Source organism: Semicossyphus pulcher, unplaced genomic scaffold (assembly GCF_022749685.1).
Source record: "Semicossyphus pulcher isolate SPU_LCO1_2020_fin unplaced genomic scaffold, fSemPul1.0.p SCAF_6, whole genome shotgun sequence".
Classification (NCBI taxonomy): domain Eukaryota; kingdom Metazoa; phylum Chordata; class Actinopteri; order Labriformes; family Labridae; genus Semicossyphus; species Semicossyphus pulcher.
In genome coordinates, this window is record NW_027211737.1 from 14,610,001 (window position 1) to 14,632,179 (window position 22,179).

The window sequence follows — 22,179 nt, forward strand, 5'->3', positions numbered from 1 at the left end:
TATCGTAGAAGGGCTTCAGCCACGTTAAACTCAATATACACTGAAAAAGGGAAAAAAAAAGATGCTTTAAATCATAAAAGCAAAAAGGAACCAAAATGTTTTTAAAAAAAAGCCATTTCACTTTTCATTTTCCTCTCGCACACATGTAGAGAAATACACACAACATTCACAACATGACAAATTTCCTCTCTTCTGAAAAATAAAAACACTTCTGTACACATAGTAGTAATAATATTATTAATAATAATAATAGTAATAATGTTTATAACAATAACAACAGCAAGAACAATAATACCGCGTGTGGCTCTGTTGATTTTTTTGTCATCTTTTCCTTTCTCTTTTTGCTTCATTCTACAAGTCACATCCCTCTTTTTACTCGTCTATCTTATACGTCCAAAAGAAGTTCAAAAGGCAGACTCAAGTTAATAGAAAAGTACTAGAGTGGGAGGGCAGCCTCGCCCTCAGCCGAACCGCTCCCTCACAAGCATCATTAGTTTCTTTTTGCCCTTGTAGATCTGTTTCAGGTTGTCTATGAACTGTGTGAACTGAATGTGTCCGTCGTGAGCCATCATGAACGTCTCCCGGGCTTTGCCCAGGAACTCAATGAACTCGCTATAGTGCCGCGGGCTGATGTGTGTGAGCCGCGAGTGTGTTGTGTTGATGTAGGCCCCGATGGTTGCGTCCAGCAGCTGCCTGAGCGGCGCCTTGTCCAGGGACATCAGCTTCCCAGAGTTCCTGCGGCTGTGCAGCGCCGACACCATGCCCGGCGTGGTCAGCGTGCACCTCCGCAAAATATCCGAGAGCACGGTGGCGCACTTCACGCTTTTCACCACAAGGGGGATAACGGCAGCCAGCTCGTTTTTACCCAACGAGTGGCTGAGCGCGCAGGCCCACAGCACGTCATTGATGGCCGGGTGCGTGTCCTGGTTGTAACTAAGGTTCAGGTGAGCCATGGCTAACGTCGCTAGCTTGTACGCCCGCATGGGGTAACCACGGTGTTCCATGTAGCGAGCTATAGTGAACAGCTGCGTGTAGCTCATCCCCGTCGCCGCCGCGTCCAGTACAATCTGGTAGGCTGTCTCGAAGGCAATGTGGTCCTTTTCACAGAGTGTGAGAGCAGAGAGGGCGCAGTTCTGGGGGTCCTTCATGGCGCACTGCAGGGCGAGGGTGCGGGCGGAGGAAGCCAGGTTCTCCTGCTGGTGGCAGTCCAGGTGGAGGCGGACGATGGTGCTGTTGGACATGACGGTGGTGGCCACGATGCTGGTGGCCTCTGTGGGGGTGAAGAGGGTGAACCAGCTCTGCATGATGCTGTCCAGTGCATACACACCTGGGAGACACATATGAGGCAGAATGAAGAGAAAGATCAAAGTTAAAGATACAGATTTAAACAGACTAATAAAAATAATCGAAGGACATGCTCACTTACCAACTTCAGTGGCACATGTGACTAACCAGCGCACCATCTCTCTCCTCCTCCAGTTCAATGTGGACAGAGTTATTCTCATCACCTGAGGAGGATGGGGAAGAAAAGCGGGAAGCGGGGGAAGTGACAGTTGAGATGTAGAAGAAATACTTTTAATAACATAGACTATTTTAATAATTGTTTGGTTATCAACCCTCGGTGCCGTTAAAGAGGTCATCTTTGGTTTCATTGTCACTAAAGATACTCGGTCCACCTTTGCATTTCAGCTCACATATGTATTATGTGGCTGAGGGACACAGCTGCTACAAAGATATAAAACCTCCAAGCAAACCTTCAGAGCAAAAAGAAGTATGCGGATACTGCACTGAAAGTTGTCTTTACAGGTTCAGCTTGGGTTACTACAATTGTCAGCTTATTCAGACACACAAACCTTCAACACGCTAAGTTACCCACTAGTGAAAAACTAAAGACAGCTGCGACAGTTTCAACTAGAATGTCACAGGCTTCAAAAAGCTGCTACTGCTTGCTGTTACTGCCGAACAGAAAGCTGAAGTACAGAAACTTACAGACATGTTGAGAATTTCAGAAAGCTTTGGTCTGTGTGGAGTGGTAGATATCTCACTTTAGTATGGGGCATGGTGGTGTAATGGTAATGCAATTCAAAGTCCTTTCAGTTCACCATATAATGTAAATACTGTTTCCTGTGCCAACACAACACCAGAATCAAGTCCTTTCATGGACCCAACAAAACTGAACATAACTGAACCATTACAGTATTTTTCATCCTTGATAACTGTACGTTTTTTGCTACAGAAACTTAAGAATAAGAAGGACAAAATTAAAGAATGTAAAATAGTTTTACAGCATTTCCAAGCTAGTTCAAAATGAAACACAGATATGAACTAGATATGAACAGAATTTTACTTTATCATCATTCTATTACTGAACTTTAAATCTGCAAGAACTGATGTACAAACCTGGCCTAAAAACTAGGGATGCATGATATTGTCGGCACGTTATCGGTATCTGCAGATTATGTCTTGAAAATGACGTATTGGCATCGGTAGATCTGTCATTTTTCTGCTGAAATTTTCCGCCAGAAAAAACAACGCTTTAATTCTGCCTAAATGCTCGATGATTCCCTAAAAAAGCTTGACGTAATGCGACATACGACATTAACTCGGTGCGAGTGCACTGCCTGCACCACGCCTCTTTCGTCAAGCGCAAAGAAGGGTGCAAGATGTCTGCGGCAGTTTTTGGCCACTACAATAAGAGTAAGCATGATATCAATTCCACTACAAGGGAGACTTAATGTTTTCTGCAAATAGGTGGGGGAAAATTTGGCGGATTGGATATCAGCAAAAAATCCAAAATCGTGCATCCCTACTTAAAAGCCTCTAAAAGAGGTGCAGACACACATTCAGTGGTCCTCATTTTGACAAACGATGTGGGTGTGTGTGCTCACCTGCAGCCCCAGCTCCAACGAGACTTTGAGAAGCGTGATGTCAGGCAGGCTGTCCATCAGAGTGGCGATCTTGAATGCATCTTGCGCCAGTTTGAAGATGTGAGACGAGGAGTGGATGTTTTTCTGGATCGACTCCAGGACTGTCTCCAGCCTCCGACTGTCACCTGGAAGGGAATCGAACACAGCAAGGCTTTCAGACTAAACGTACTTTTTTTAAGATGATTTTTTTGGCCTTTTATGCCTTTATTTAAAGAGAGAGGACAGTGGATAGAATGGGGGATGTTAGCCGGGCCGCCTCATCGAGGACTGAGCCTCTATATATGGGCCGCCAATTTAACTGCTGAGCTAAACCAGGGCCCAGACTACAGATTCTTGTAGTAAATATCTGTGTACAACAAGTGTTTACATCCGTTCCTGTGTGTATTTGGGAATATATCCGCACCTTTGGCAGCGGTGAGCATGGTGGAGGCCAGCTCACACTGCTGAGACTCTATGTGGCTCAGGGTGAACCAGCGCGGGTAGCGGTTGGGCACCACGGACACGATGTGATGGGGTCGTGACAGGTCACCTGACGAGGCCGTCGACTCCAACACCGGCAACCTGACGGAGAGACAGACACAGAAAATTAGATCCAAGTGACTCTTAAACTAGAAATAAGTAGGATACAAAAGAGGGAGATATGGAGTGAATGATAGTCAGAGAGACACCAAAGTTTCAGGAATCATCGACATCACAGTAAAATGACTTCACACAGTAACAAGCAGACAGACAGAAACACTGTACAGACAGAAGAAGTCGTCATTATGATGGTCTGAAAGGGACTTCAAAATGAAAACGACTTTCGTGATCACAGGGGGATTACAGTTCGCCTATCCCTGCAATTTACTTCCAACCTAGTATTTAATCACCTAGAAACCAAGGTATAATTAGTATTTTCTTCACTCTAATTGGTCATAATGAAGTCAGAGCCTTGCAACACCTGCTAGCGGATGAAGGAGCTTCACCAGTTTCTCTCTCTCATTATAATAACACCGACAGGGCCCAGTCTTCTCCAGCACCACCTCCATTATCACTGTGGCCGGCTCATCTCCTATTCTGCTTCACTTCTCTCCCACCTCACTTTCAAAGGTCTCCTTTCCTTCAGAAGACAGCACAACCTGGCCTTCTCTCAGCCAATCACAAAGCTAATTGAGTCCACGGGGAAATTAAGGAATTCACCTTCCAGCCCTGTAAGGCTGGACACACATCAAACAAATACCGACACACATGACTGAAAAGAGTCAGTGCACACACACACACACACACACACACACACACGCTCCAATAGATACACACACACACACACACACCTGCCCTTTTGAAAACACATCAAAGCATCCCAGTAAAAGCAATGTGATGCTAAATGCCAGTTTCAATTTCAGAGCAAAGTGCATGTGATACTGTTGCCACCTGAGTGCAGGCATGCACGAAAACAGCCTCTTCGCTTTTGCCCGAGAGGGCACAAGGCAGACGGGTCTCCCGGAGAGAGAAGGTGTCAGAAACCCAGCCGTGATGCGTGCCAGTGTGAACACCGACACTTGGTGTAAAATGGAGAAGTTTGGAAGCCCTAGCAACAGCCGGGTTCACTCCACACACTTCTAAAGAGCTGCTAAAAGCCTCCACCACACTGGGGCCTTCTGGAAGATTCCTGGGGTGTAGCAAAGCAAAAAAAAAAAAAAAGGGCCCTGGGTAAAGACGGAGGCCTCATCAACATTCCTGTCTTTGTTTGGTTTTCACCAGAGACCCAGAGGCCTCCATTGGATGAGAGCTCGAGAGCCTGGCCCACTGAAAAATAACCTCCTCAAAATGTTTGGGAGGAAAATCCATACTGGGCTATTGTTCCATGGGAAATAAAAAAAAAATAAATGATGAAAAAAAAGTGCTCTGAAGCATTCAAGTACAGTACATTCCCCGCTAAGGGTGCGCTCTCATCCAGCACCTTGTAAACTGCTGCAAAGCGGCGAAAACTGCCTATAAACATGATCGTCTTCTCTGTGAAAAAGCACTATACAGACTCTCAACTCAATGTCAAGTGTGCTTAAAACATCAAATTAAACTCATATTTCTTTACAGCACTGCCATGGCTGCATATAAACGTGTGTTATCAATGATAACAGAGTGAGCTGGAAGAGGCAATCAATCCCTGTGTGAGGAAGTGTGAGGAGGGGGGCGGCAAACACGTCCTGTGGCACTGTAGCACCCTGTCACGTCTGAAAGGGACACAGCACCAGGAATGTTAAAGGCTGACGTGTGGAGGGAGGAGGCAAGGAGTTGTACTCTTAACTGTATAGCAACACATTTAAATCCACATATAGGAAGATGTAAAACAAGTGAAAGAGATGAAAAAAAAGAACGGAGACGTTGATAAAAAGCAGCCCAGTCAGATTCTACCTAAATCCTGAGGCCCTGAGGGATCTCTGGTCAGCGTCACCATCAGGACTGACCTCTCTACCTCACGCTGCTTTCCCCCTCTGACTGTAAACACTCTTCACTTTCATAATATATCAAGTGCACATCTATCAACCCAGCGTCACATCCGCTGAAGGAACTCCACTTATATACACAAACTCAAAGTTGGAAACCTTCATTATGCTTGACAAGAGGGCTCAGCTCATGCACGACCCAAAACGTAACCTCACATCTTAGCTCACTCCTGGCAAGTGCCTCGGATGCTTGACATGACAAACAAATTCCTCATCAAGATGTCATCACCGTCATGTGAAAAATATCAGGAAAAAAAAGCCGAAACTCCAGCTCGACCTGCTGCGTGTGCCTTCTTTGTGGTGTTTTCAAGGAGATGTCGGACATGTTTTTTGAGCACAGAGGATTTTTTCAGACCCAGAGGTGCATGTAATCCTTCAATTGGATTAAAGCATCAACATGCACAAAGATACTCAGCTGTACACAACACTTACACAATGATACTTTCAACTCCAGGGTATCTAGAGTTATAATTCAGGAATTCTGGGTCCAGAAGTCCAAATGCTTATGTACGTTTAAAAAAAAGATGCTCAATATACTGGCCCATTATTTTCAACAGTGACCTTATCATATTATTATTTTTTGTCAGTGTGTGTATGCGGCTTAGAAGCAAAAGCTGAATGATGGCAATGACTATACACAGTGTGCAGTTTTGAGGTATTGGTACTTTTCCTTACTACGTCATGTCATAAAAAATTGTAACGCTGAGTATACGTTTTTGCCGTTTTGCAGTTGTTTATTGAGGAGCGTGTCCCCCTGTAGTGGGTGATTAGCTGAGAAGGAGATCCGGGGGAGAGAAAAGGGAGTTATTGTGATAAAGACTTCGGCTTTCGGGGGAGAAGAAGCAGCATGTTGAACGAGCGAGAGCTAGGTGAAAAAAAGCAGTTAGCCAACCTGTTTGTTTTTCCGGAGACACCTCAACTAAATCTGGGGTCTGTTGAGCTAGCAATGCACATCGCCTCTTCCTCATTCTTCCTCCAACCGTCTAGCTACCCTGCAATGCTACAATATGTTTCGAAAAAACTGTATTTTTTTAACCACATTCATTTCACAGCTAACCATTTCAATTTGTCTCCTTTACCCAAATCAGTTAATAAAATATGATGCACTGCTCTTTAGTATATATTGCCATTACCTCCACCTCCATCATTACAACACTGAAAATCTGCTAACATGTTATGCATCAGTAAAAATGATTTATTTCTATATCACACAAAAAGGCCCGTTTTGATACTTTCAGTACATTTTGTTTCCAATACTTTTTGGTTTTTAAATAAAGTTTTGAACACATTTTTAAAGCATAGGATTGCTATTTTAACTTAAACTAACTGATTATTTCCTTTATGGCTGCAGCTATGGAAATCGTGCTCTTATTTTGAAGGCTGGCTTTTTTCATATAAATGTTTTCATGTTAAGATAAATATTAAAAATCTGTGTATTTTCAGGGGGTATCATACTGTAGAGGATAAACAGTTTGGCCTCACTTGAGGAAATGTGAGGATGTCAGCGACCTGTGAGTGTCATTGGTTTATCATTGTCTCCGTTTATCCTCACACTGCATTTATAATATACACTGCTGCCGTATATTTAAAGATTATGGATTATGCAGGGGGATCAAAGGTTGTGGATTACAGTTAGGCTCTAGATTCATTAGCATTGGACGACTCGCATCTCGTATGGAAATCTCACACGATAACAGGCGGCTGGGATTTGTCTCTTTGGCTTTCAGAGAGTTGCGATAAAGGCCGTCTCTGGAGAGGCTCAGAGCTTCTTCTTCTTCTGCAGTCTAATTCTGGGCAGCGCGTGAACCAGTAGGCAGCTCCTCTGTTTTTGTTTTTTGGCCGCTCACACCAAGCCAATCGCGCGGCATATGCTGCTCTCGCACGCTTTAATTAACCTCATGCACACACAGAACATAAACAACACACAGATTCGCACTTAAAAATACTCCACTTCCATACACAAATGCATATGGAGGAGATTTAGCAGCCCGGACTTTAAAAGGACTGGTTTTAGAGCAACTGTGAAGGAGAAGATAAATAGGCAAAGCAAGTGCAAAGCGAAAAAGTGTGTGTGCAAATGAGCGAGAGACTCTCCCTCTCCTTGTATCAATGATAGTGTTATAATAGGTCCATTAAAATAGCCCTGGTTCCTTTACCTCCTCCTCTATATTTAACTGTCCGCCGTCCCGTGGGAGCAGGGAGGTATATGCTATCATATTACACTACGCTACATTACACACATTCATTATGTGCTGAGTAGACACCCCTGGCTCCCAGGAGCACCCATAAGTGGCCATATTATTCTAAATCGCCGGTTTCACACCACAGGAGCGAGGATGGAGGAGGTGAGGGGAGGAAACAGGGGAAGGTGAAGGGAAGGAGCAAAGGGGGGGGAGGGGAGTGGCTGACTCAGGGAAACCAGCTTTGGGACGGGAGGGGACGGGAGGGGACGGGAGGGGACGGTCGGCGGCTGGATGTGGAACCTTGAAACCACGCGATCCGCTCGAAGAGAAAGCCAACCATGTTGTTTGGGTTTTGTAAGGAAGTTATTTTAATTCCTGACACCTCCTAACTGGTTAACTGGAGGAACGTGTGAATGATGTGTTTGTTGTCCTTTTGTTCTCCCTCCGTCCAACTGTGACACACGATGGTACGAGCCAGAAACAAAAACTCACTTCTCATTCATTCACTAATCATTTGCCAGTTTCTCAGAGAAGCCTCGCTTTGTAGGAACACAACAAACATCTTCCACACACTGCCCTCTCCCTGTTGGCCCTGTGTGTGTGTGTGTGTGTGTGTGTGTGTGTGTGTGTGCTCTCCTCATTACAGCCACACTAATTACACTCTCATTAATGTAATTAATATTCACTGATCCAGCTCCCACTAGTCACAACATCAAAACACAGCAGCGCAGACTGATTAACACACATACACATGTACACATTGTCCACAGATGAATACACTCAGGAGCTCAATGCAGAGAGAAAACGCACAGTCAGGACCCCAATGAGAGGGGGGACACACACAAACATAAAGATGCAGAATGCACAGGGTTTTTAACCATCCCTAAAATCCTCTGAAAATAACAGTTCAGCTACAATGGCTGCCTTTAAAGCTGTAGAAAAGCATCCATTAGTCTGACAAACATGCATCTTGTATTGTTTATAATCCGCAGAAGTTACAATAAAAGTGATGCAGAGTATATTTACAGTCAGATGATTGCAGGAACTCTTAGGTTTTATTCCTCACATCAAAAATACAGCATATTTTCCCCATTCGATTTAAGAGTTTTCCGTTGTAATGTTTTAAAAGGCTCCATTAGCGCAAACTTGGGAGGATTTATTTAATCCAAAGATTGGGATTTCTTTCTCCAAACGCAAATCAATAAAATCTGATTTACAAGGTTTTGACATAATAACAGCAACACACACACACACACACACAGACATGAAGTTAGGAGGCCTACCTCATGGCTCTCAGTGCAATTTTGTACGCCAGTTCAGCGTCGTGAGGTAGGAGAGAGGTAAAGAGATAGCGGGCGAAGGTGTGCATGGGAACACTCTCTCTGTGGACGATCTCTCCGAGGCCAGAGTACGGACCAGCTGCACAGAAGACAAAACCAACACGCACAAAGAGAGGGCTGTTTTTAGTGATGGAACAAAGAGGAAATCCATAAAACAATTATCCGTCTCATGAGGTCAATAAATGTAAAAAATGTGTGCTTTATGCCGTATAATTACATATTTGTTGTATATTTTCTCCAGCACACTAAGGAGAGACAGATCTGCTCCCTCCCTCCCACCCAGGACGAGGTAGAGCCACGCGGCATTAAAACAAACTGTGACGTCAAAAAACCATATGGTCGTGTGTGCAGACTTGGCCCCGCTCTCTCTCCCCTCCCTACCCCCAGCTCTTCCTGCACTTCCTCTCGTCTCTGGTGGGTTATTTTAAACCCCAACAGGCTCCTAAGCCGCAGACCACATCACACAGTGGCTCGGCTGCAGCCTCCAGGGGCCCGCAGAGGCCTCGGAGCCCGGCGCTCTATTAGCAACGGAGCCAGAGGTGGGTGGTCGTGTCAGGGGGCCGAGGAAGGGCTGGGGTTTGGGTGGGGACTCCTCCGCCTCCTCCTCCTCCTCCCTCTTTCCTTCCCATAACCAAACCTCATTCTGCTCCAGCCCCGGCCCTGTAAATGTACACACTGCTGTGTGTGCACGCATGTGTGTGCTGACACAATACCCCTGGTGTTACTGTGTAAAGAGCTCATTTTGGTCTGGCCCAGGGCAGCTCAGCCTCTATTTGCACCACAAAATGAAAGGATAATAAATAGTGAGGCAGAGTCAGATGTGTTTTTTCCTGTTTTAGCAAGAATGTGTAGGGGTTTGGTGCGTGAGAGGGAGCGACAAGAAAAGGAGGACGTGTGTCTATATGTGTGGAGACTGCTGGGAAAAGAAGCAGGGACAATAAGGTTGAATAATCTCTGCTCGCTCTCTCACCCTCTAGCAGAAAGACGGCCTGTTTACGGAAGATTTTGACCAGGGAGTCGTCCAGTTCCACTTCCTGCAGCTTAGCCAATAGCTGCTCTTCGTTGCGACACACCTTCTCTTGAGCGTACAGCCCGTCCGGCATCACCCGCTGCTGGCCCAAGCCGATAAGAGCCGTCTCCACCGCCAACGCCACGTACGATTCGCCGTCTCCTAACAATCGCTGCACGGGCATTCGCTGGAGCTCTGCTCTGCTTACAACACTGGAGCAGTCTGAGGAGAGAAGAGAAAACAGAGTTAGATGCTGGAACAATGCAACTGAGCTGGCATAAAGTGGTAGTCAGTTATTCTCTGAGGTTTTGGACGCTAGATGAGCCTGTCTCCTATAGAAAACCGACGTGTCCGTCACACAGCAGAGGTCTGAACCCAGCGACCATCCAAAATAAAGATCAACGCCTCAGGAGCATTCCTCTCTCTTCACTCCTCTACCTCAGAGGAGAGGGCTATTTCTGTGAGCAGAGGAGGCAATGAGGGACGGAGCGATTGCGGCGCGTAGGAGAGGAGAGTCGAAAAAACATGAGAGGAGGAATGATATGATGAGTGCGAGAGGCGGAGGGTGAATCTGCAATATGCTTTCTAATATTTGCATTCTAATGTCGGACGAGAAATAAATCGTATTATGTGGCTTTATAGAATAACAAGGCAGGGAGGTGAGTACAGGTCAAGTGTTTTGTCGTCACATTATAAAATATAAATCTGGGAATAAAAGACAGAATGTTAAAAAACTTAAGGCTATAAAATCGGTTCATAACAAATGTTTGCATTCTTTGTCTTCCATAATTATAGCCCTCTTCTTTTCTATAATGATATACTTATAGTATCATTTCTATGTGGTAGTTATGTAAACATATATGTACATTCAGTATGTTATTTTACAGCATATGTCACATACATCATATACAAATCATATAGTACAACATGTGGTATGAAGAAGAACGCATACACATAACAGACAGTCCGATCGTTCTGGATTTGGCTCAGTATGTATTGTTTCACACGCTGCTCGAGAACAAGAAGAGCTGCGTTTAAATATGTTTGAGTTAGGATGCCAGTTAGTGTAAGTCAGCGGTTTACCTGAGAGGTCTAAACAGATGTTGGCGCCCTCCTCTCCCACTCGTCCCGACTCTGTCAGGGTGCTGAACAAGGTGCCGATGGGATCCAGGGGGTGTCCCACCCAGCCCTCCATGTTGGTTATGGAGGTGTGGCCTTTATGGAGCAACTCTGGGAGAAGACAAGGGCATAGGGGTGATGTTAGCTCAGCTGGTAGAGCAGGCGCCGCATATACAGAGGCTAAAGTCCTCGACGCACTGATCGCGGGTTCGACTACCGGTCTGCCAATCAATTGATGCACGTCACCCCCCACTCTCTACTCCCCACACGTCCTGTCTCTCTTCAGCTGTCCTATACATTACAGTCAAAAGCCCAAAAAATAGATACGTTTTAAATACATATTTTGTGACTGAAATGATTCAATGGCCTTCCACAATCATTAAGGAGAAATGACTAGCACCAGGAAAAGGAACACTTGTTAAATCAAATGAAATGATTAGGAGAATAAATGAAAAATAAAATGAAAAGTGAGACTTTTGAAGAAAAAAAACACATATTTTTTTCTCCGCTAGTGGCAATGAATTACTGCAGCTACAAAAAATAATGACTTCATAACAAGCTTCACAGCTGGAGGATTGTGTCTACACTTTTATTTTCACCTGTCAGTACACTTATATTTATGTGTGGGATTGCTGGTGTTTGCATGAACAATATGACATATATGATTTGTTGGCTTGCTTATTTGTATACCGAAAATAAAAAAATAAAATAACTTTAATAATTAAAAGGTGCTTCACCTTTCTTGTGTCGACGGAAGTGCTCCAGTTGCCGCTGCTGTTGTCGCCGTAATGTGTTCACCACAGCGATGGCCAATCGAAGGGCTTCTCTAGGGTAACCGTGGGAGCGCAGGGCGTCCACCCTGGCACAGGCCGTCGGGACGTGTTCTGAGGAAAACAATAATGAGGTTTAATCTAAATGAGCTGCTTCCCCTCTCAGTCCAACGCAGCTAACCTCACTCATGCACTCACACACACCTTACATACACACAAGCCCCTTTTACACTGCCAGTTCATGGCGGGATTATTACTCCTCTGTTACGTTTCGTCTTCTATGTAAAAGGCACGGAGGTGGAATGGTGGGGCGAAGTCGTTTGGCCTCTGAGCCGGCATCGGAGGTAGAAACAGAGGCGTAACAGAGGCCAAATGGCATCAGTGTAAACAGGGGAGCCGGCAGAAGAACAGTGCCGTGTGTGTTTATGTGAAGCACGCGCTGGAGGCCCAATGTAAAATGTAAAATGGCAAAGGCGGCATGACGGCGGAACATTGTTACAGCGCTGTGGCAGAACAGCAGTGTAAAAAGGGCCACAGACTCACCGTGCCACAGGGGCCAGCCGCGTGCATCGAAGAGGGAGCCCTCCTGGTTGTCGTGATAACAGTAGTTGGCATAGAGGTCACTGGCGATAATGTGCTGGAGGTGTCGGTCCTGCCAGTGCAGGTCACAGGCCTCGATGGCCCGCGTGAACACAGTCCGATGGGGACGCATCTCTGCAGAAGAAGAAGAAGAAGAAGAGGGGAGGGCTTGTGAGAGGCTTGATCACCTTTTGATTACATTTTAATAGATTTTAATGACATGTTTGTTTTTGGGACATTAACATAATTACTTTAGAGTAGTACAAGATAGTCGGCCTTTACCGGCTTCCACACTGTAAAAAATCCACAAGGGTGTTTTTTAGAAACTGTGAAAGCTTTTATTCGATTCATTGAAAAATAATCTCCAACAGGTTGATTATTTATTATCAGGTTTGGGGAAGCAAAGGTGAAACAAACACCTGCTGAAAGATTCTTTACATGTATAATGTTCCATGTGTGTGAGTGACTTTATTTAACATGTATTTTAGCCCCTCTCACCCGTCACAGCTGTGTGACATGTTATAACAAAATAAATATGTTATGGACAGACATACGAAAACTTGTCAAACCCTGACCTTGGTTGCCATGGGCACCCTGAGGCAGTGAGTGGGTGAGGTTTGGCAGCTCGTTGCCGTGGTTACCGTCCTCCCAGGGGCAGACATCCACGCTGGTCCATCTGCGCAGCTGACGCAGCCACGAGGACTTCTGCTCCGGTTTGCAGTGAGGGTTCAGTACGATGCACATCCACAGGGCCCCTGGACACACACACACACACACTTCAGCATACTTCCTTATGTGTGACAATGACATAAAGATGACTCATACAACGCAGGTGGGGTGTGTCTTTTGAGGTTTAAATACAGAGATCATGCAAGACTGAAAGCTGGAGGCAGTGCTCAAAGACGTGCAGCGTTCATAACATTCCTTCTTTCAGTGCACATTTTGTATGCCGCCGCCATCTTGCACCGAAACACAAAACGGAGAAGTTAACTAGTCCCGAGGCAACGCTGACTGCACACACATCATTTTGGAGTAAATTGGAACAAACAGAATATGAAAAGTGGCTACGTCTCCTGGGATGCGAGAACATTCAGGGATTTTACTCTCAAGACTGCCGAAGATATGTAGACTCTACAGCGAGAGCGCGTGTGTGTGTGTGTGTGATTGTGTTGGAAGTACGCGTGTGTGTGAAAGCAGAGAGAGTTTGGGAGGAAGGACGAAGACAAGGACAGAGACAGAACATGAAGAGAGAAATACAAAAGGTGGCGAACAGAGGGAGAGCAGAAGAAAGGGAAATGGAAAATGAAATGGGAGCGCAGATGATTTGGACGAGGAGACATGGGTGAGGACAAGTGAATGAGGCACGGCTTTGTGTCTGGAGGAGAGGAGAAGCTGAGGCTCAAAGAGGAGAAAGACAAAAGAGGGAGAGAGAGGGAGAGAGCGAGGCGCCGAGAGGCAGCATTCACCACACATCAGGGGGAGAGATAAGGACTTGGGAAGAAGGGTTTTGAAGTGTGGACTTCAAAGAGACCGTACACACACTTCCAAAAATACGTGAGGGTTGAAACAGATGAGATCACGGCGCTGTCCTCACAAAGTGCAGAACAAGACCAAAGGGAGAAAACGAACATCATCATCAACAGCAGCGGCGACGGCGGCGGCGGCAGCGACATCAACGGAGACATTAGAGGGGAACAACAAAGACGGGAGACAACACGACTGCTGTCCTGGTGACGGGCTTGTTGGTTTTTGTGTGAGTTTGTGAGGGAGTGTTTCTCTGTAGGTACAGTACATCTGTCAAGAGAACTACACACTGTATTAAAGCACATGACTGCATGGCGAGCGGCACTCTGTCACGTCGACTAAATATATAATATGGAGCGTTTGAAAGCATTACACAGGTCACAATATTTGGGGTTCTGATGAGGCGCGATGTGCTGCGTTTAATGACTTCTAATTCACAAAGACACTTGCTCAAGCTGCCAAACTTACACTCACAGCGAGAGGAAGAAGGACTGGGCTGTCAGTGACGAGTGTGTGTCTGAGAGTGTGTGTGTGTGTGTGTGGGCTGTCTCACACACAAAGGACAAATAAACAAACAGGAAAAGAAATATGCATGTGTGCCTTTGTGTCAGTGTCTGGGTTCGATCGCCCACCTTGCTAAATCTGTCCGTGCCTGTGCATAGCGGGATATAGGGGTGTGTGTGTGTGTGTAGGACAGTTATTGTGTGCGTGTGTGTGTGTTTGGAGTGCATTTCACTCTCACCTAGCTCGTCCCAGAGCTGTCTGTACTTGTCGGTCATGGTGGTGCCCTGCTGTCTCCACAGCGCCAGCCGAGGGTCGGCCATGAACTGTTCTGTGATCAGTGTTAACATCCTCGCTCCGTTGGAGTCACGCATCTTCAGCATCTCCCTCACCTGCAGGAGGAGAGACGAGGAGGAGGAGGAGGAGGAGGAGGAGGAGGAGGAGATAGAGGACGGTTACCAACACCCCTATGCTCATGTAGTTTATACAAACATTTACAGAGAGCTCAGAATGCACAAACACACAATACAAAAGCACAGCAGGCAGTTCTTACAACTTACAGACATGACATAAACAACATTGGACAACACACACAAAACAAATGAAGTATGCAAACATGCATTTTTTGGATTATGATCTTTTAGTAAATTTATTTATTATCATTACTACAAAAAGAATGGTCTTTAAAGCTTACAGTATTATATGTGATTTGTTGATCAGGGTGGGGAGCTGTGGCCTGCAATTGTCCTTGCAGATATAAATAAAGTTGTATTGAATTTAACTGTATTTAAAGCTCCTGTGAGGAGTTTTTTGATGGCTATGAAACAGACTGAAATTAATTCTGATGACTCTATATGAGCTACAAAAGCAAACCAGACCATCAGCAACAAGACTGATTATTACTATAAAGTTTTTTTTAATGCCTGAAACTGCGGTTGGGGGGGTAGGTGTCAGACGGAGCGATAAACTGCATGCTGCAAATATTTAAAAAGTTCCTCACAGGAGCTTTAAACGGACAAATCTGGTTGCGTACACACACGCACGCACACCACGGAAATCTCTGTATTTCACAGTAACTGTATGTCTGTATAGAGAGTCAGTGTTCCAGACTGGACAGAGGTCTGATGTTATCCATCTTAAGTCTGTCTTTCTCGTTTTCCCGTAAATGCTACAAGCTGTAGGAGACAGTATTTTTTATTAAACCTTTATTTTACCAGGAAATAATCCCATTGAGACACAAAATCTCTTTTACAAGGGACCTCTGGCCAAGACAGCAGCATAAAAAGTTTCACATAAAGAACAAGCAACGGACTCAAAGAGCAGAAAATTAACAGCATTCAGCAATAAGACAGGTCTGTAGCATGCTTTAAAAAAACTCCCTCACACCAGGTAACAACATTTCTCCCGCTCTGTCCTTGCTTTCTCCAAAATGTTTTTGTAAAAGCTCTTTCCACACCTGTCCCTGCTTCTTCTTTTTTAAAAATCCTGACTTTTGACTTTGAATCCAACAAGTACCTTTCAAACATGTTTTACACTCTCTGAATAGTTTGAGCTTTCACAAAACTAGAGGTCAAAAAGGAAAGAGAGCTGCATTCTTCTTTAAGGTGAAATATGTTCAGCTTTTACTTTTTCTTTTCAGAGTTGGAGTCCAGAATTTTTTTTGCAGCGTTTCCTTGTAGTTATTAATACGAGTGTAAATCCAAATCTAGGAAGCCAAAGATAATATGTGAACCTTCATTGTTTTACTCTCTGGTGCTCAACCAGAGTTTTCCTCTAATTTTCCTTCACTTTCTCTTCCTAGAAGATTTTCTGAGCTGCGCTAATCGCAACAGGGACTCGTTTATTGTAAACTATGGTGGTCAGCATCTTCTAGGAGCAGGAAACACACCACTCTCAGGTGCATGTGGATAGAATCTCAAAGTAAACATTGGTTTAAACTGATCTACTGAAGTATTCTGGGTATTTCTCTGTGACAAACAATAAAAACCGCACACAAAGAAAAACATGCATGTGATTTATGGACGTGTGCGCAGGAAAGAACACAAATTACGTTGTGTCTCAGAAGGAAGGACGGACACAGGAACACCTACGTACAGAGATGCACAGTATGTGTGCGTTTGTCATCTGATCTGAGGGCAGCTCACTGTGCGTACGAATGTGTACCCGACTCCGAACGTGGGTGTGTGAGCGGACAAGTGTACATGCTGCTGTCAGTGGGTGTGTGTGTGCTGAAAAGGATACAACAGGCATCAAAGAGCACGAAGCCGAGAGACATTGTAAAAGCCGGGCAGGGTGGATGATAATGGCCTTGGCTTGCAGTCTTTACATAGCGCACAACAACACATTAATGCTGGCCTAGCTCTGCCACTGTAATACCCGGGAACAGAGAGAACCACACATCCCTCATGTAATCGTTTAATCGCAGGCACCGAGTAGCACACAAGCCTCTCCTCCCTCTACACCTCTCCCTCTCTCTTTATCTTACACTTCCTGTCTGCAATTAGCTGCAGCTAAGAGGCAGCGTGCCTTTTAATGTATGTGCCAATAAGTTGTTTTGTCTGGGACTACTTTGAGCAGAGACGGCCTCTTTCCATGAGGGAATACAAGCGAAAACAAGAGCACTAAAGAGAGAGAGAGAGAGGGGAGAAATGTTTATGATGCAGAGGGAGGGATCAGGGCGAGACAAGTGCACCTGGAGTGAACCGTGCACGTGTGCTTGTGTCAGTCAGGGTTGGTATGTGTTGAATGTGTGTTGTTATGTTCTGTATGTGGGTGAATGAATGCGGCCGGCTCCTAACCTTGCTGAAGAGCAGGTTGAGTTGCTTGCCCGAGCCGTGGTATCCTCCCTGCGACAGGAAGAGCTTGACTTGCTCCTGGACCTGCTCCTCGTCCAGATGCCAGCAGTTCTCATCGTCCACGCTGGCTCCTGCTGTGGGGTCCGGGGCCCCTACACACACACACACACACACACACACAGACGTCATTAGTTTAACTGGCATTTAATACTTGAATTATTGTCATTTTTCAAGCCAGGATGCCACACATTCTTGGATTACTGCCTCTTGATTGTAAAGATTTGCCTATGTTCTTTATTGTACATGATAGTTAACTAAATATCTTAAGGTTTGCTTGTCAGACAAAGCAAGCAATGTCAAGTAGTCACCACAAGCTTTTGCATTTGTCAACTGTAGAGGCAATTTTCAACAATTTTGTGACATTCCTAAGATGATCAAACTGACGATTATATATAAAAAAAAGTCAAAGCATCAAGGTGAAAAAATGACCTAAATTGCAGTTTTAATAAAACTGCGTAATACAGTTACACAGTAACTGTGTGCACTAATATGCTATTTTTAAACTTAACAATTTCAAGCTCACTATGACAATGACAAAAGGAAAAAAACTGAACCAAAAGTTATCATCATTTCATCACCACAATTGAAAAAATAGGCTGCAATTTTAGTCTGATATCAAGTCACATACTCTCATGTAGTCCACCTTCTATCCTCCGTTACTGTGCACTCTATTCAAAGAGCAGCTCCAGTCACGTTTAAAGACATATAAAATGCTCTGCTTGAAATAATAAATTGTGTCTGATATGTTTTTTCTGCAAAATACGTTTAATTACCTTTTAAAAATCCTCCTGAGGCATCTCCTCCCTCTCCCTCATTAAAAATTCCTGAATCTAAACAGTCCCCGCCCACTGTGCAGATTTCCAACCGCCCCCTCCGTCATGAAAACAAAACACGTCTCTGCCATCGTTTAGTGGCGACTTGTTGAAACTAGCTTGAAATGTAGTAATTAGTAGTAGTAACGTTAACGTTAGTAGTCAGTAGTGAGTCTGCAAAAATTACGATGACGGTTACAGCTGGCTCGCACATCGCTGAAGTGGTTGCCACAGATTACACATATTGATATGCATAGCGTCACCCCGTCCATTAACAGGATTGGCTCCTTAGGTTTGTGACGTCTCAAACCTGCCAATCTGAAGACGTGTTGTTCAGCCTGTCCTTGGTACACTGCAGTTTAAAAGCAGACAGGCCCAGCCATGGAGATGACTGCTGATGTTGTCCCTGATATGTCTTGTAGCACATGAAGAACACTAAACGGAGATGTTTACAAGGTTAAACACTGGAGGGGGTCTTTAAGTGTTTTTTGTAAAAGCAGCCAAAAGCAAAACTCAACAAATGATCCATTACTTAAAAGTTATACTGTATCGTTGCTTTAACTGTTTAACTGACACATTGTGTTCTTATTTTGTCAATGCAGCAACACCAGATTATGGAGACGGTAACCTAACGCCTGTTTCTTAGTTTCCTGCGAGGAATAAAATAGTCAATGCACAACAATTGCACCAGAAAATTGTTGGTCAAACCCAAATGACATGCTTTAGTTGAACAGAATAATTGATGCAAGGGCGACGAATCAAAATACCTCTTCATCACATCACTCCTGTGTGCTCTGAGATGCTTATTCATGTCCTTCCTCCATATCCAGTGCTTTCGCTTTCTTTTTCTTTCTTTTTCTGTTGTTGTTTCCATCTCTTACATTTCTCATTTCACTCTTACATCTCTCACACAGTGTATGCCTCTACGTTGAACTCCCTTTATTTCTCTCTTTTCGCCCTCTTTCTCACTGTGTGTTGTTTGCCCTTCAGTTTCTGCCTCTTCTATTAAGGCAAGCAGCAAGTACAGTATTGATAACAAGAGATATGCACCTCTCTTTATCTCTCTGTTCACCTCTTCGTCTCTGTCTGTGTATCGTTCTCTTTCTCTCAGAGGTAAATAACAGGTCTATAGTGTTGATTATAGGCACACAGTCTCTCCTTTACTGCCTGGATCTCACTAATGAGTAGCATTGATCCTGCCACACTTTACCTTCATCAGGCAGTCAATACATGCACACATGTGGAGGCGAAAACTCACACCTGCGTGGTCACGTGGCCGTAAACCTGTCAATGACTTTCCTCACACACACACACACACACACACACACATGCGCTCCCCCTCACCGTGGACCTGGTTGATCTCCGAGTTCTGCGACAGAATCTCGTCGGCCAGTTTCTGCGCTGTAGGCAACACTTCTGTGTGGTGGACTGAGATCAGATACTGGACGAACTTCTGCAGCTGGTCTCTGCTCATCTGGAACAGGGTTTCCGAGATGGGCAGGTGCAGTTTGACCTGCTCGGGCTTCCGTACTCTGTAAAGCGACAGCGCCACTACATGGGCGCAGTAGAAGATGTCTTTGTTGCCGCAGGTGCACGTTACCGCCGTGATCTTGCAGCGGTCGAAGCTGACGCTGACGCTGCAGACGAGCTCCGGGGACGAAGGCGTGGCGGGGTCCGTCACTGTGCCGCTGAGATGGAAACCTGGAGAAGAGAGAAGGGAAACAGAAAATTACTTTATAATGTTTGTAGAGGGATCATTCCTTTTGCCATCTCTTATTTAAGTCTTTCGTCAAGAGCTGAAACAATCGGTTGATCAACAGAAAATGTATCAGTTTTTGTAAACGATTATTCATTGTGTAATTTCTAACGCCAGCTTCCAGATTCTCAAATTTGAACATTGACCGCTTATCTTTGCCTGTCATGATTACTCACTGTATGTCTACTGACAGCTTTCTGGCAGTTTTAAAAATGCCACCATGGGCTCTTTTGGAGTAATTTCCCTTTTCCTGGACATGTTCAAGAACAAACAATGAATTGATTTATCTACAAAATCATCCAAAAACTAATTGATAATGAAGAAAAGGATACTGTGCAACTCCTATTTTAGCTAATTCCTTTGTTTTTTTTGTAATTAGAAATTAAGTCAAATAGCCATATCTAGTTGGTATATTTTCAAACCAAACATTTTAATTAGCTTTTTTAAAGGGGGGCTATTATGCTAATTTCAAGCTTCATATTTCACTCTGTGATACCTGTGGAGTAGCTTAGCATAATTTTTTTCTCACACTGGAGCTCTGTGCAGGCCCTCATAAAGCCTCTGCCTGAAACGACTCAGTCAGCTCTGTCCCTTTAAGAAACCCCTACAAGCCCACTTCCTTCTGATTGGCCAACTCTCCGCAAACCTGCTGAGGCTGCACTTTGTGACGTCACAAAGTGCAGCGTGTAGAAAAAACTGTGTGAAACCTGGCGTTCACAGCAGACTGCAGACTGAGCTGAGAAGCCTGGGGATTACTCCAGACTAAACGTGGTAAAGTTTCAAATCTGTAGGTAAAAGTATGTTGAACTTCCAACATTGTAAAATTATACATCTTAAAATGTGAATCAGTATATCACCCTCTCTTAAAGGTTACTTTTTGGGCTTTCTTGCCGTTATTTGATAGGACAGTGAAGTGTGACAAGAAATATAGGGGAAGAGATAACATGGGAAGTTGGAGTCAAACACACAGCCGATCAACAAGGACTTTGCATCTGCACATGGGACGCCTACTCTACCTACTGAGCTAAACCTATGTCCCTTTAAGGGACTGAATACTGAGATCAGATCAGGCATCTATCGTCTCCATACAAAGCAAAAATCTGCAAGCTATTCCCTAACATCCATAAAATAAGAATGAAATGACTTCTTCAACTCTTTGTAGGTGCCCTTTAGTAAATGGCATTATTGAGTAGAAGACATAAACAGTCTATTATATAAAAAACAGACTCAGTTGGCCGCAGTCACCTGCCAAAGGCCCCGTGTTCTGTTATCATGAGAGCATGATGAGGACCAGCTGCAGCCCACTGTTAGGCTCATTTACTCAGAGTCATGACAGACGTGGAGATGCACAACCTCAGATCGGAGATCAGCTACAGGAGGAATCGAGAGAGAGGTGAGGAAGTGAGGCAGTGAGTGCGGCTGTTCCAGTATGAATTATACAGCCTCTTGTTTGAATATAATGTTTGATCTCATCCTGACTGCGCTATCCGGAGGTGCGGCTAGTCATTATGCAAGGATGAATATAAATGAGCGGGGCGGGGTTCCCGGCAGCGGCCTAAAACACACACTGATGAGCATATGAAAGAGACACACATGTACGCACACACTGAGGCGCAGCGTGAGATCATGCATTTATTAATAATGGGAGTGGTTAGGAGAGCATGGAGTGTGGCTTATGAATGCATTTATGTGCTCAGGAGAGATGTCAGAAATTCATGTGGACCAGGCAAAGACATACATCTCTTAAATATGTTTATCAAAGGGCTGAGCACTTGCATGGCTGTGATATCAAGCATGTATTACCGCACATATCAAAGCGTTTCAGGGCCTCCATGTTAGGTGGGAGGGGAGGGGCGGGAGGTGAATATTTCATAGGATAAAGATGGAAATAGGGCGAGCAGAGGTCAGGTCAAAATAGCACAATAAGGGCGCACTAAGAATGAAAGTAAATAAGAAAAGGAGAGGAGGAGGTAAACAGGGTCACAACCCCGGCCTATTGTGTCTGCTGTGCCTTCAGGATGGGTATAAAAACAAAGCAAGCTGGTTACAGAGGCCTTATTTTTCTGCTCTGCAGTCTCCCTAAAGCGGTTTGTAGGAAGACACAGTCAGCCTCTACATGTGTTAAACTGAGGCCAAGTACAAACATCCAGATATCAAAAAAAGCTACATTAGCATGCATGTTGCAAACCTGCTGAACTGCAAGAGCATCAAAAAACAGAAATAGGCAATGTTTTGTTTTTGTATTGTAGAACTGAGAAGTGTTGGCTGTAAATGTCTAACAGTGCCGTGCTGCAGAACATTGCCATGGAGATATGCTTTTT

General features: G+C 44.6%; 1 protein-coding gene across 1 annotated transcript in view; it reads right to left on the reverse strand.

The window, feature by feature from the left end:
• Nucleotides 1–22,179, reverse strand: part of LOC138610335 (zinc finger SWIM domain-containing protein 6-like) — a 46,893-nt gene that overhangs the window by 2,259 nt on the left and 22,455 nt on the right. The window contains exons 2-14 of the mRNA XM_069683074.1: nt 19,447–19,803; nt 17,234–17,382; nt 14,677–14,827; nt 12,986–13,165; nt 12,375–12,545; nt 11,799–11,945; nt 11,026–11,172; nt 9,904–10,164; nt 8,877–9,012; nt 3,331–3,488; nt 2,889–3,052; nt 1,427–1,508; nt 1–1,327 (exon numbers count right to left, since the gene is read on the reverse strand). The exon at nt 1–1,327 is cut by the window's left edge and continues 2,259 nt beyond it. Of these exons, the coding sequence (XP_069539175.1) occupies nt 462–1,327; nt 1,427–1,508; nt 2,889–3,052; nt 3,331–3,488; nt 8,877–9,012; nt 9,904–10,164; nt 11,026–11,172; nt 11,799–11,945; nt 12,375–12,545; nt 12,986–13,165; nt 14,677–14,827; nt 17,234–17,382; nt 19,447–19,803 (2,969 nt within the window). The 3' untranslated portion in view covers nt 1–461. The remainder of the gene's footprint in view (nt 1,328–1,426; nt 1,509–2,888; nt 3,053–3,330; nt 3,489–8,876; nt 9,013–9,903; nt 10,165–11,025; nt 11,173–11,798; nt 11,946–12,374; nt 12,546–12,985; nt 13,166–14,676; nt 14,828–17,233; nt 17,383–19,446; nt 19,804–22,179) is intronic.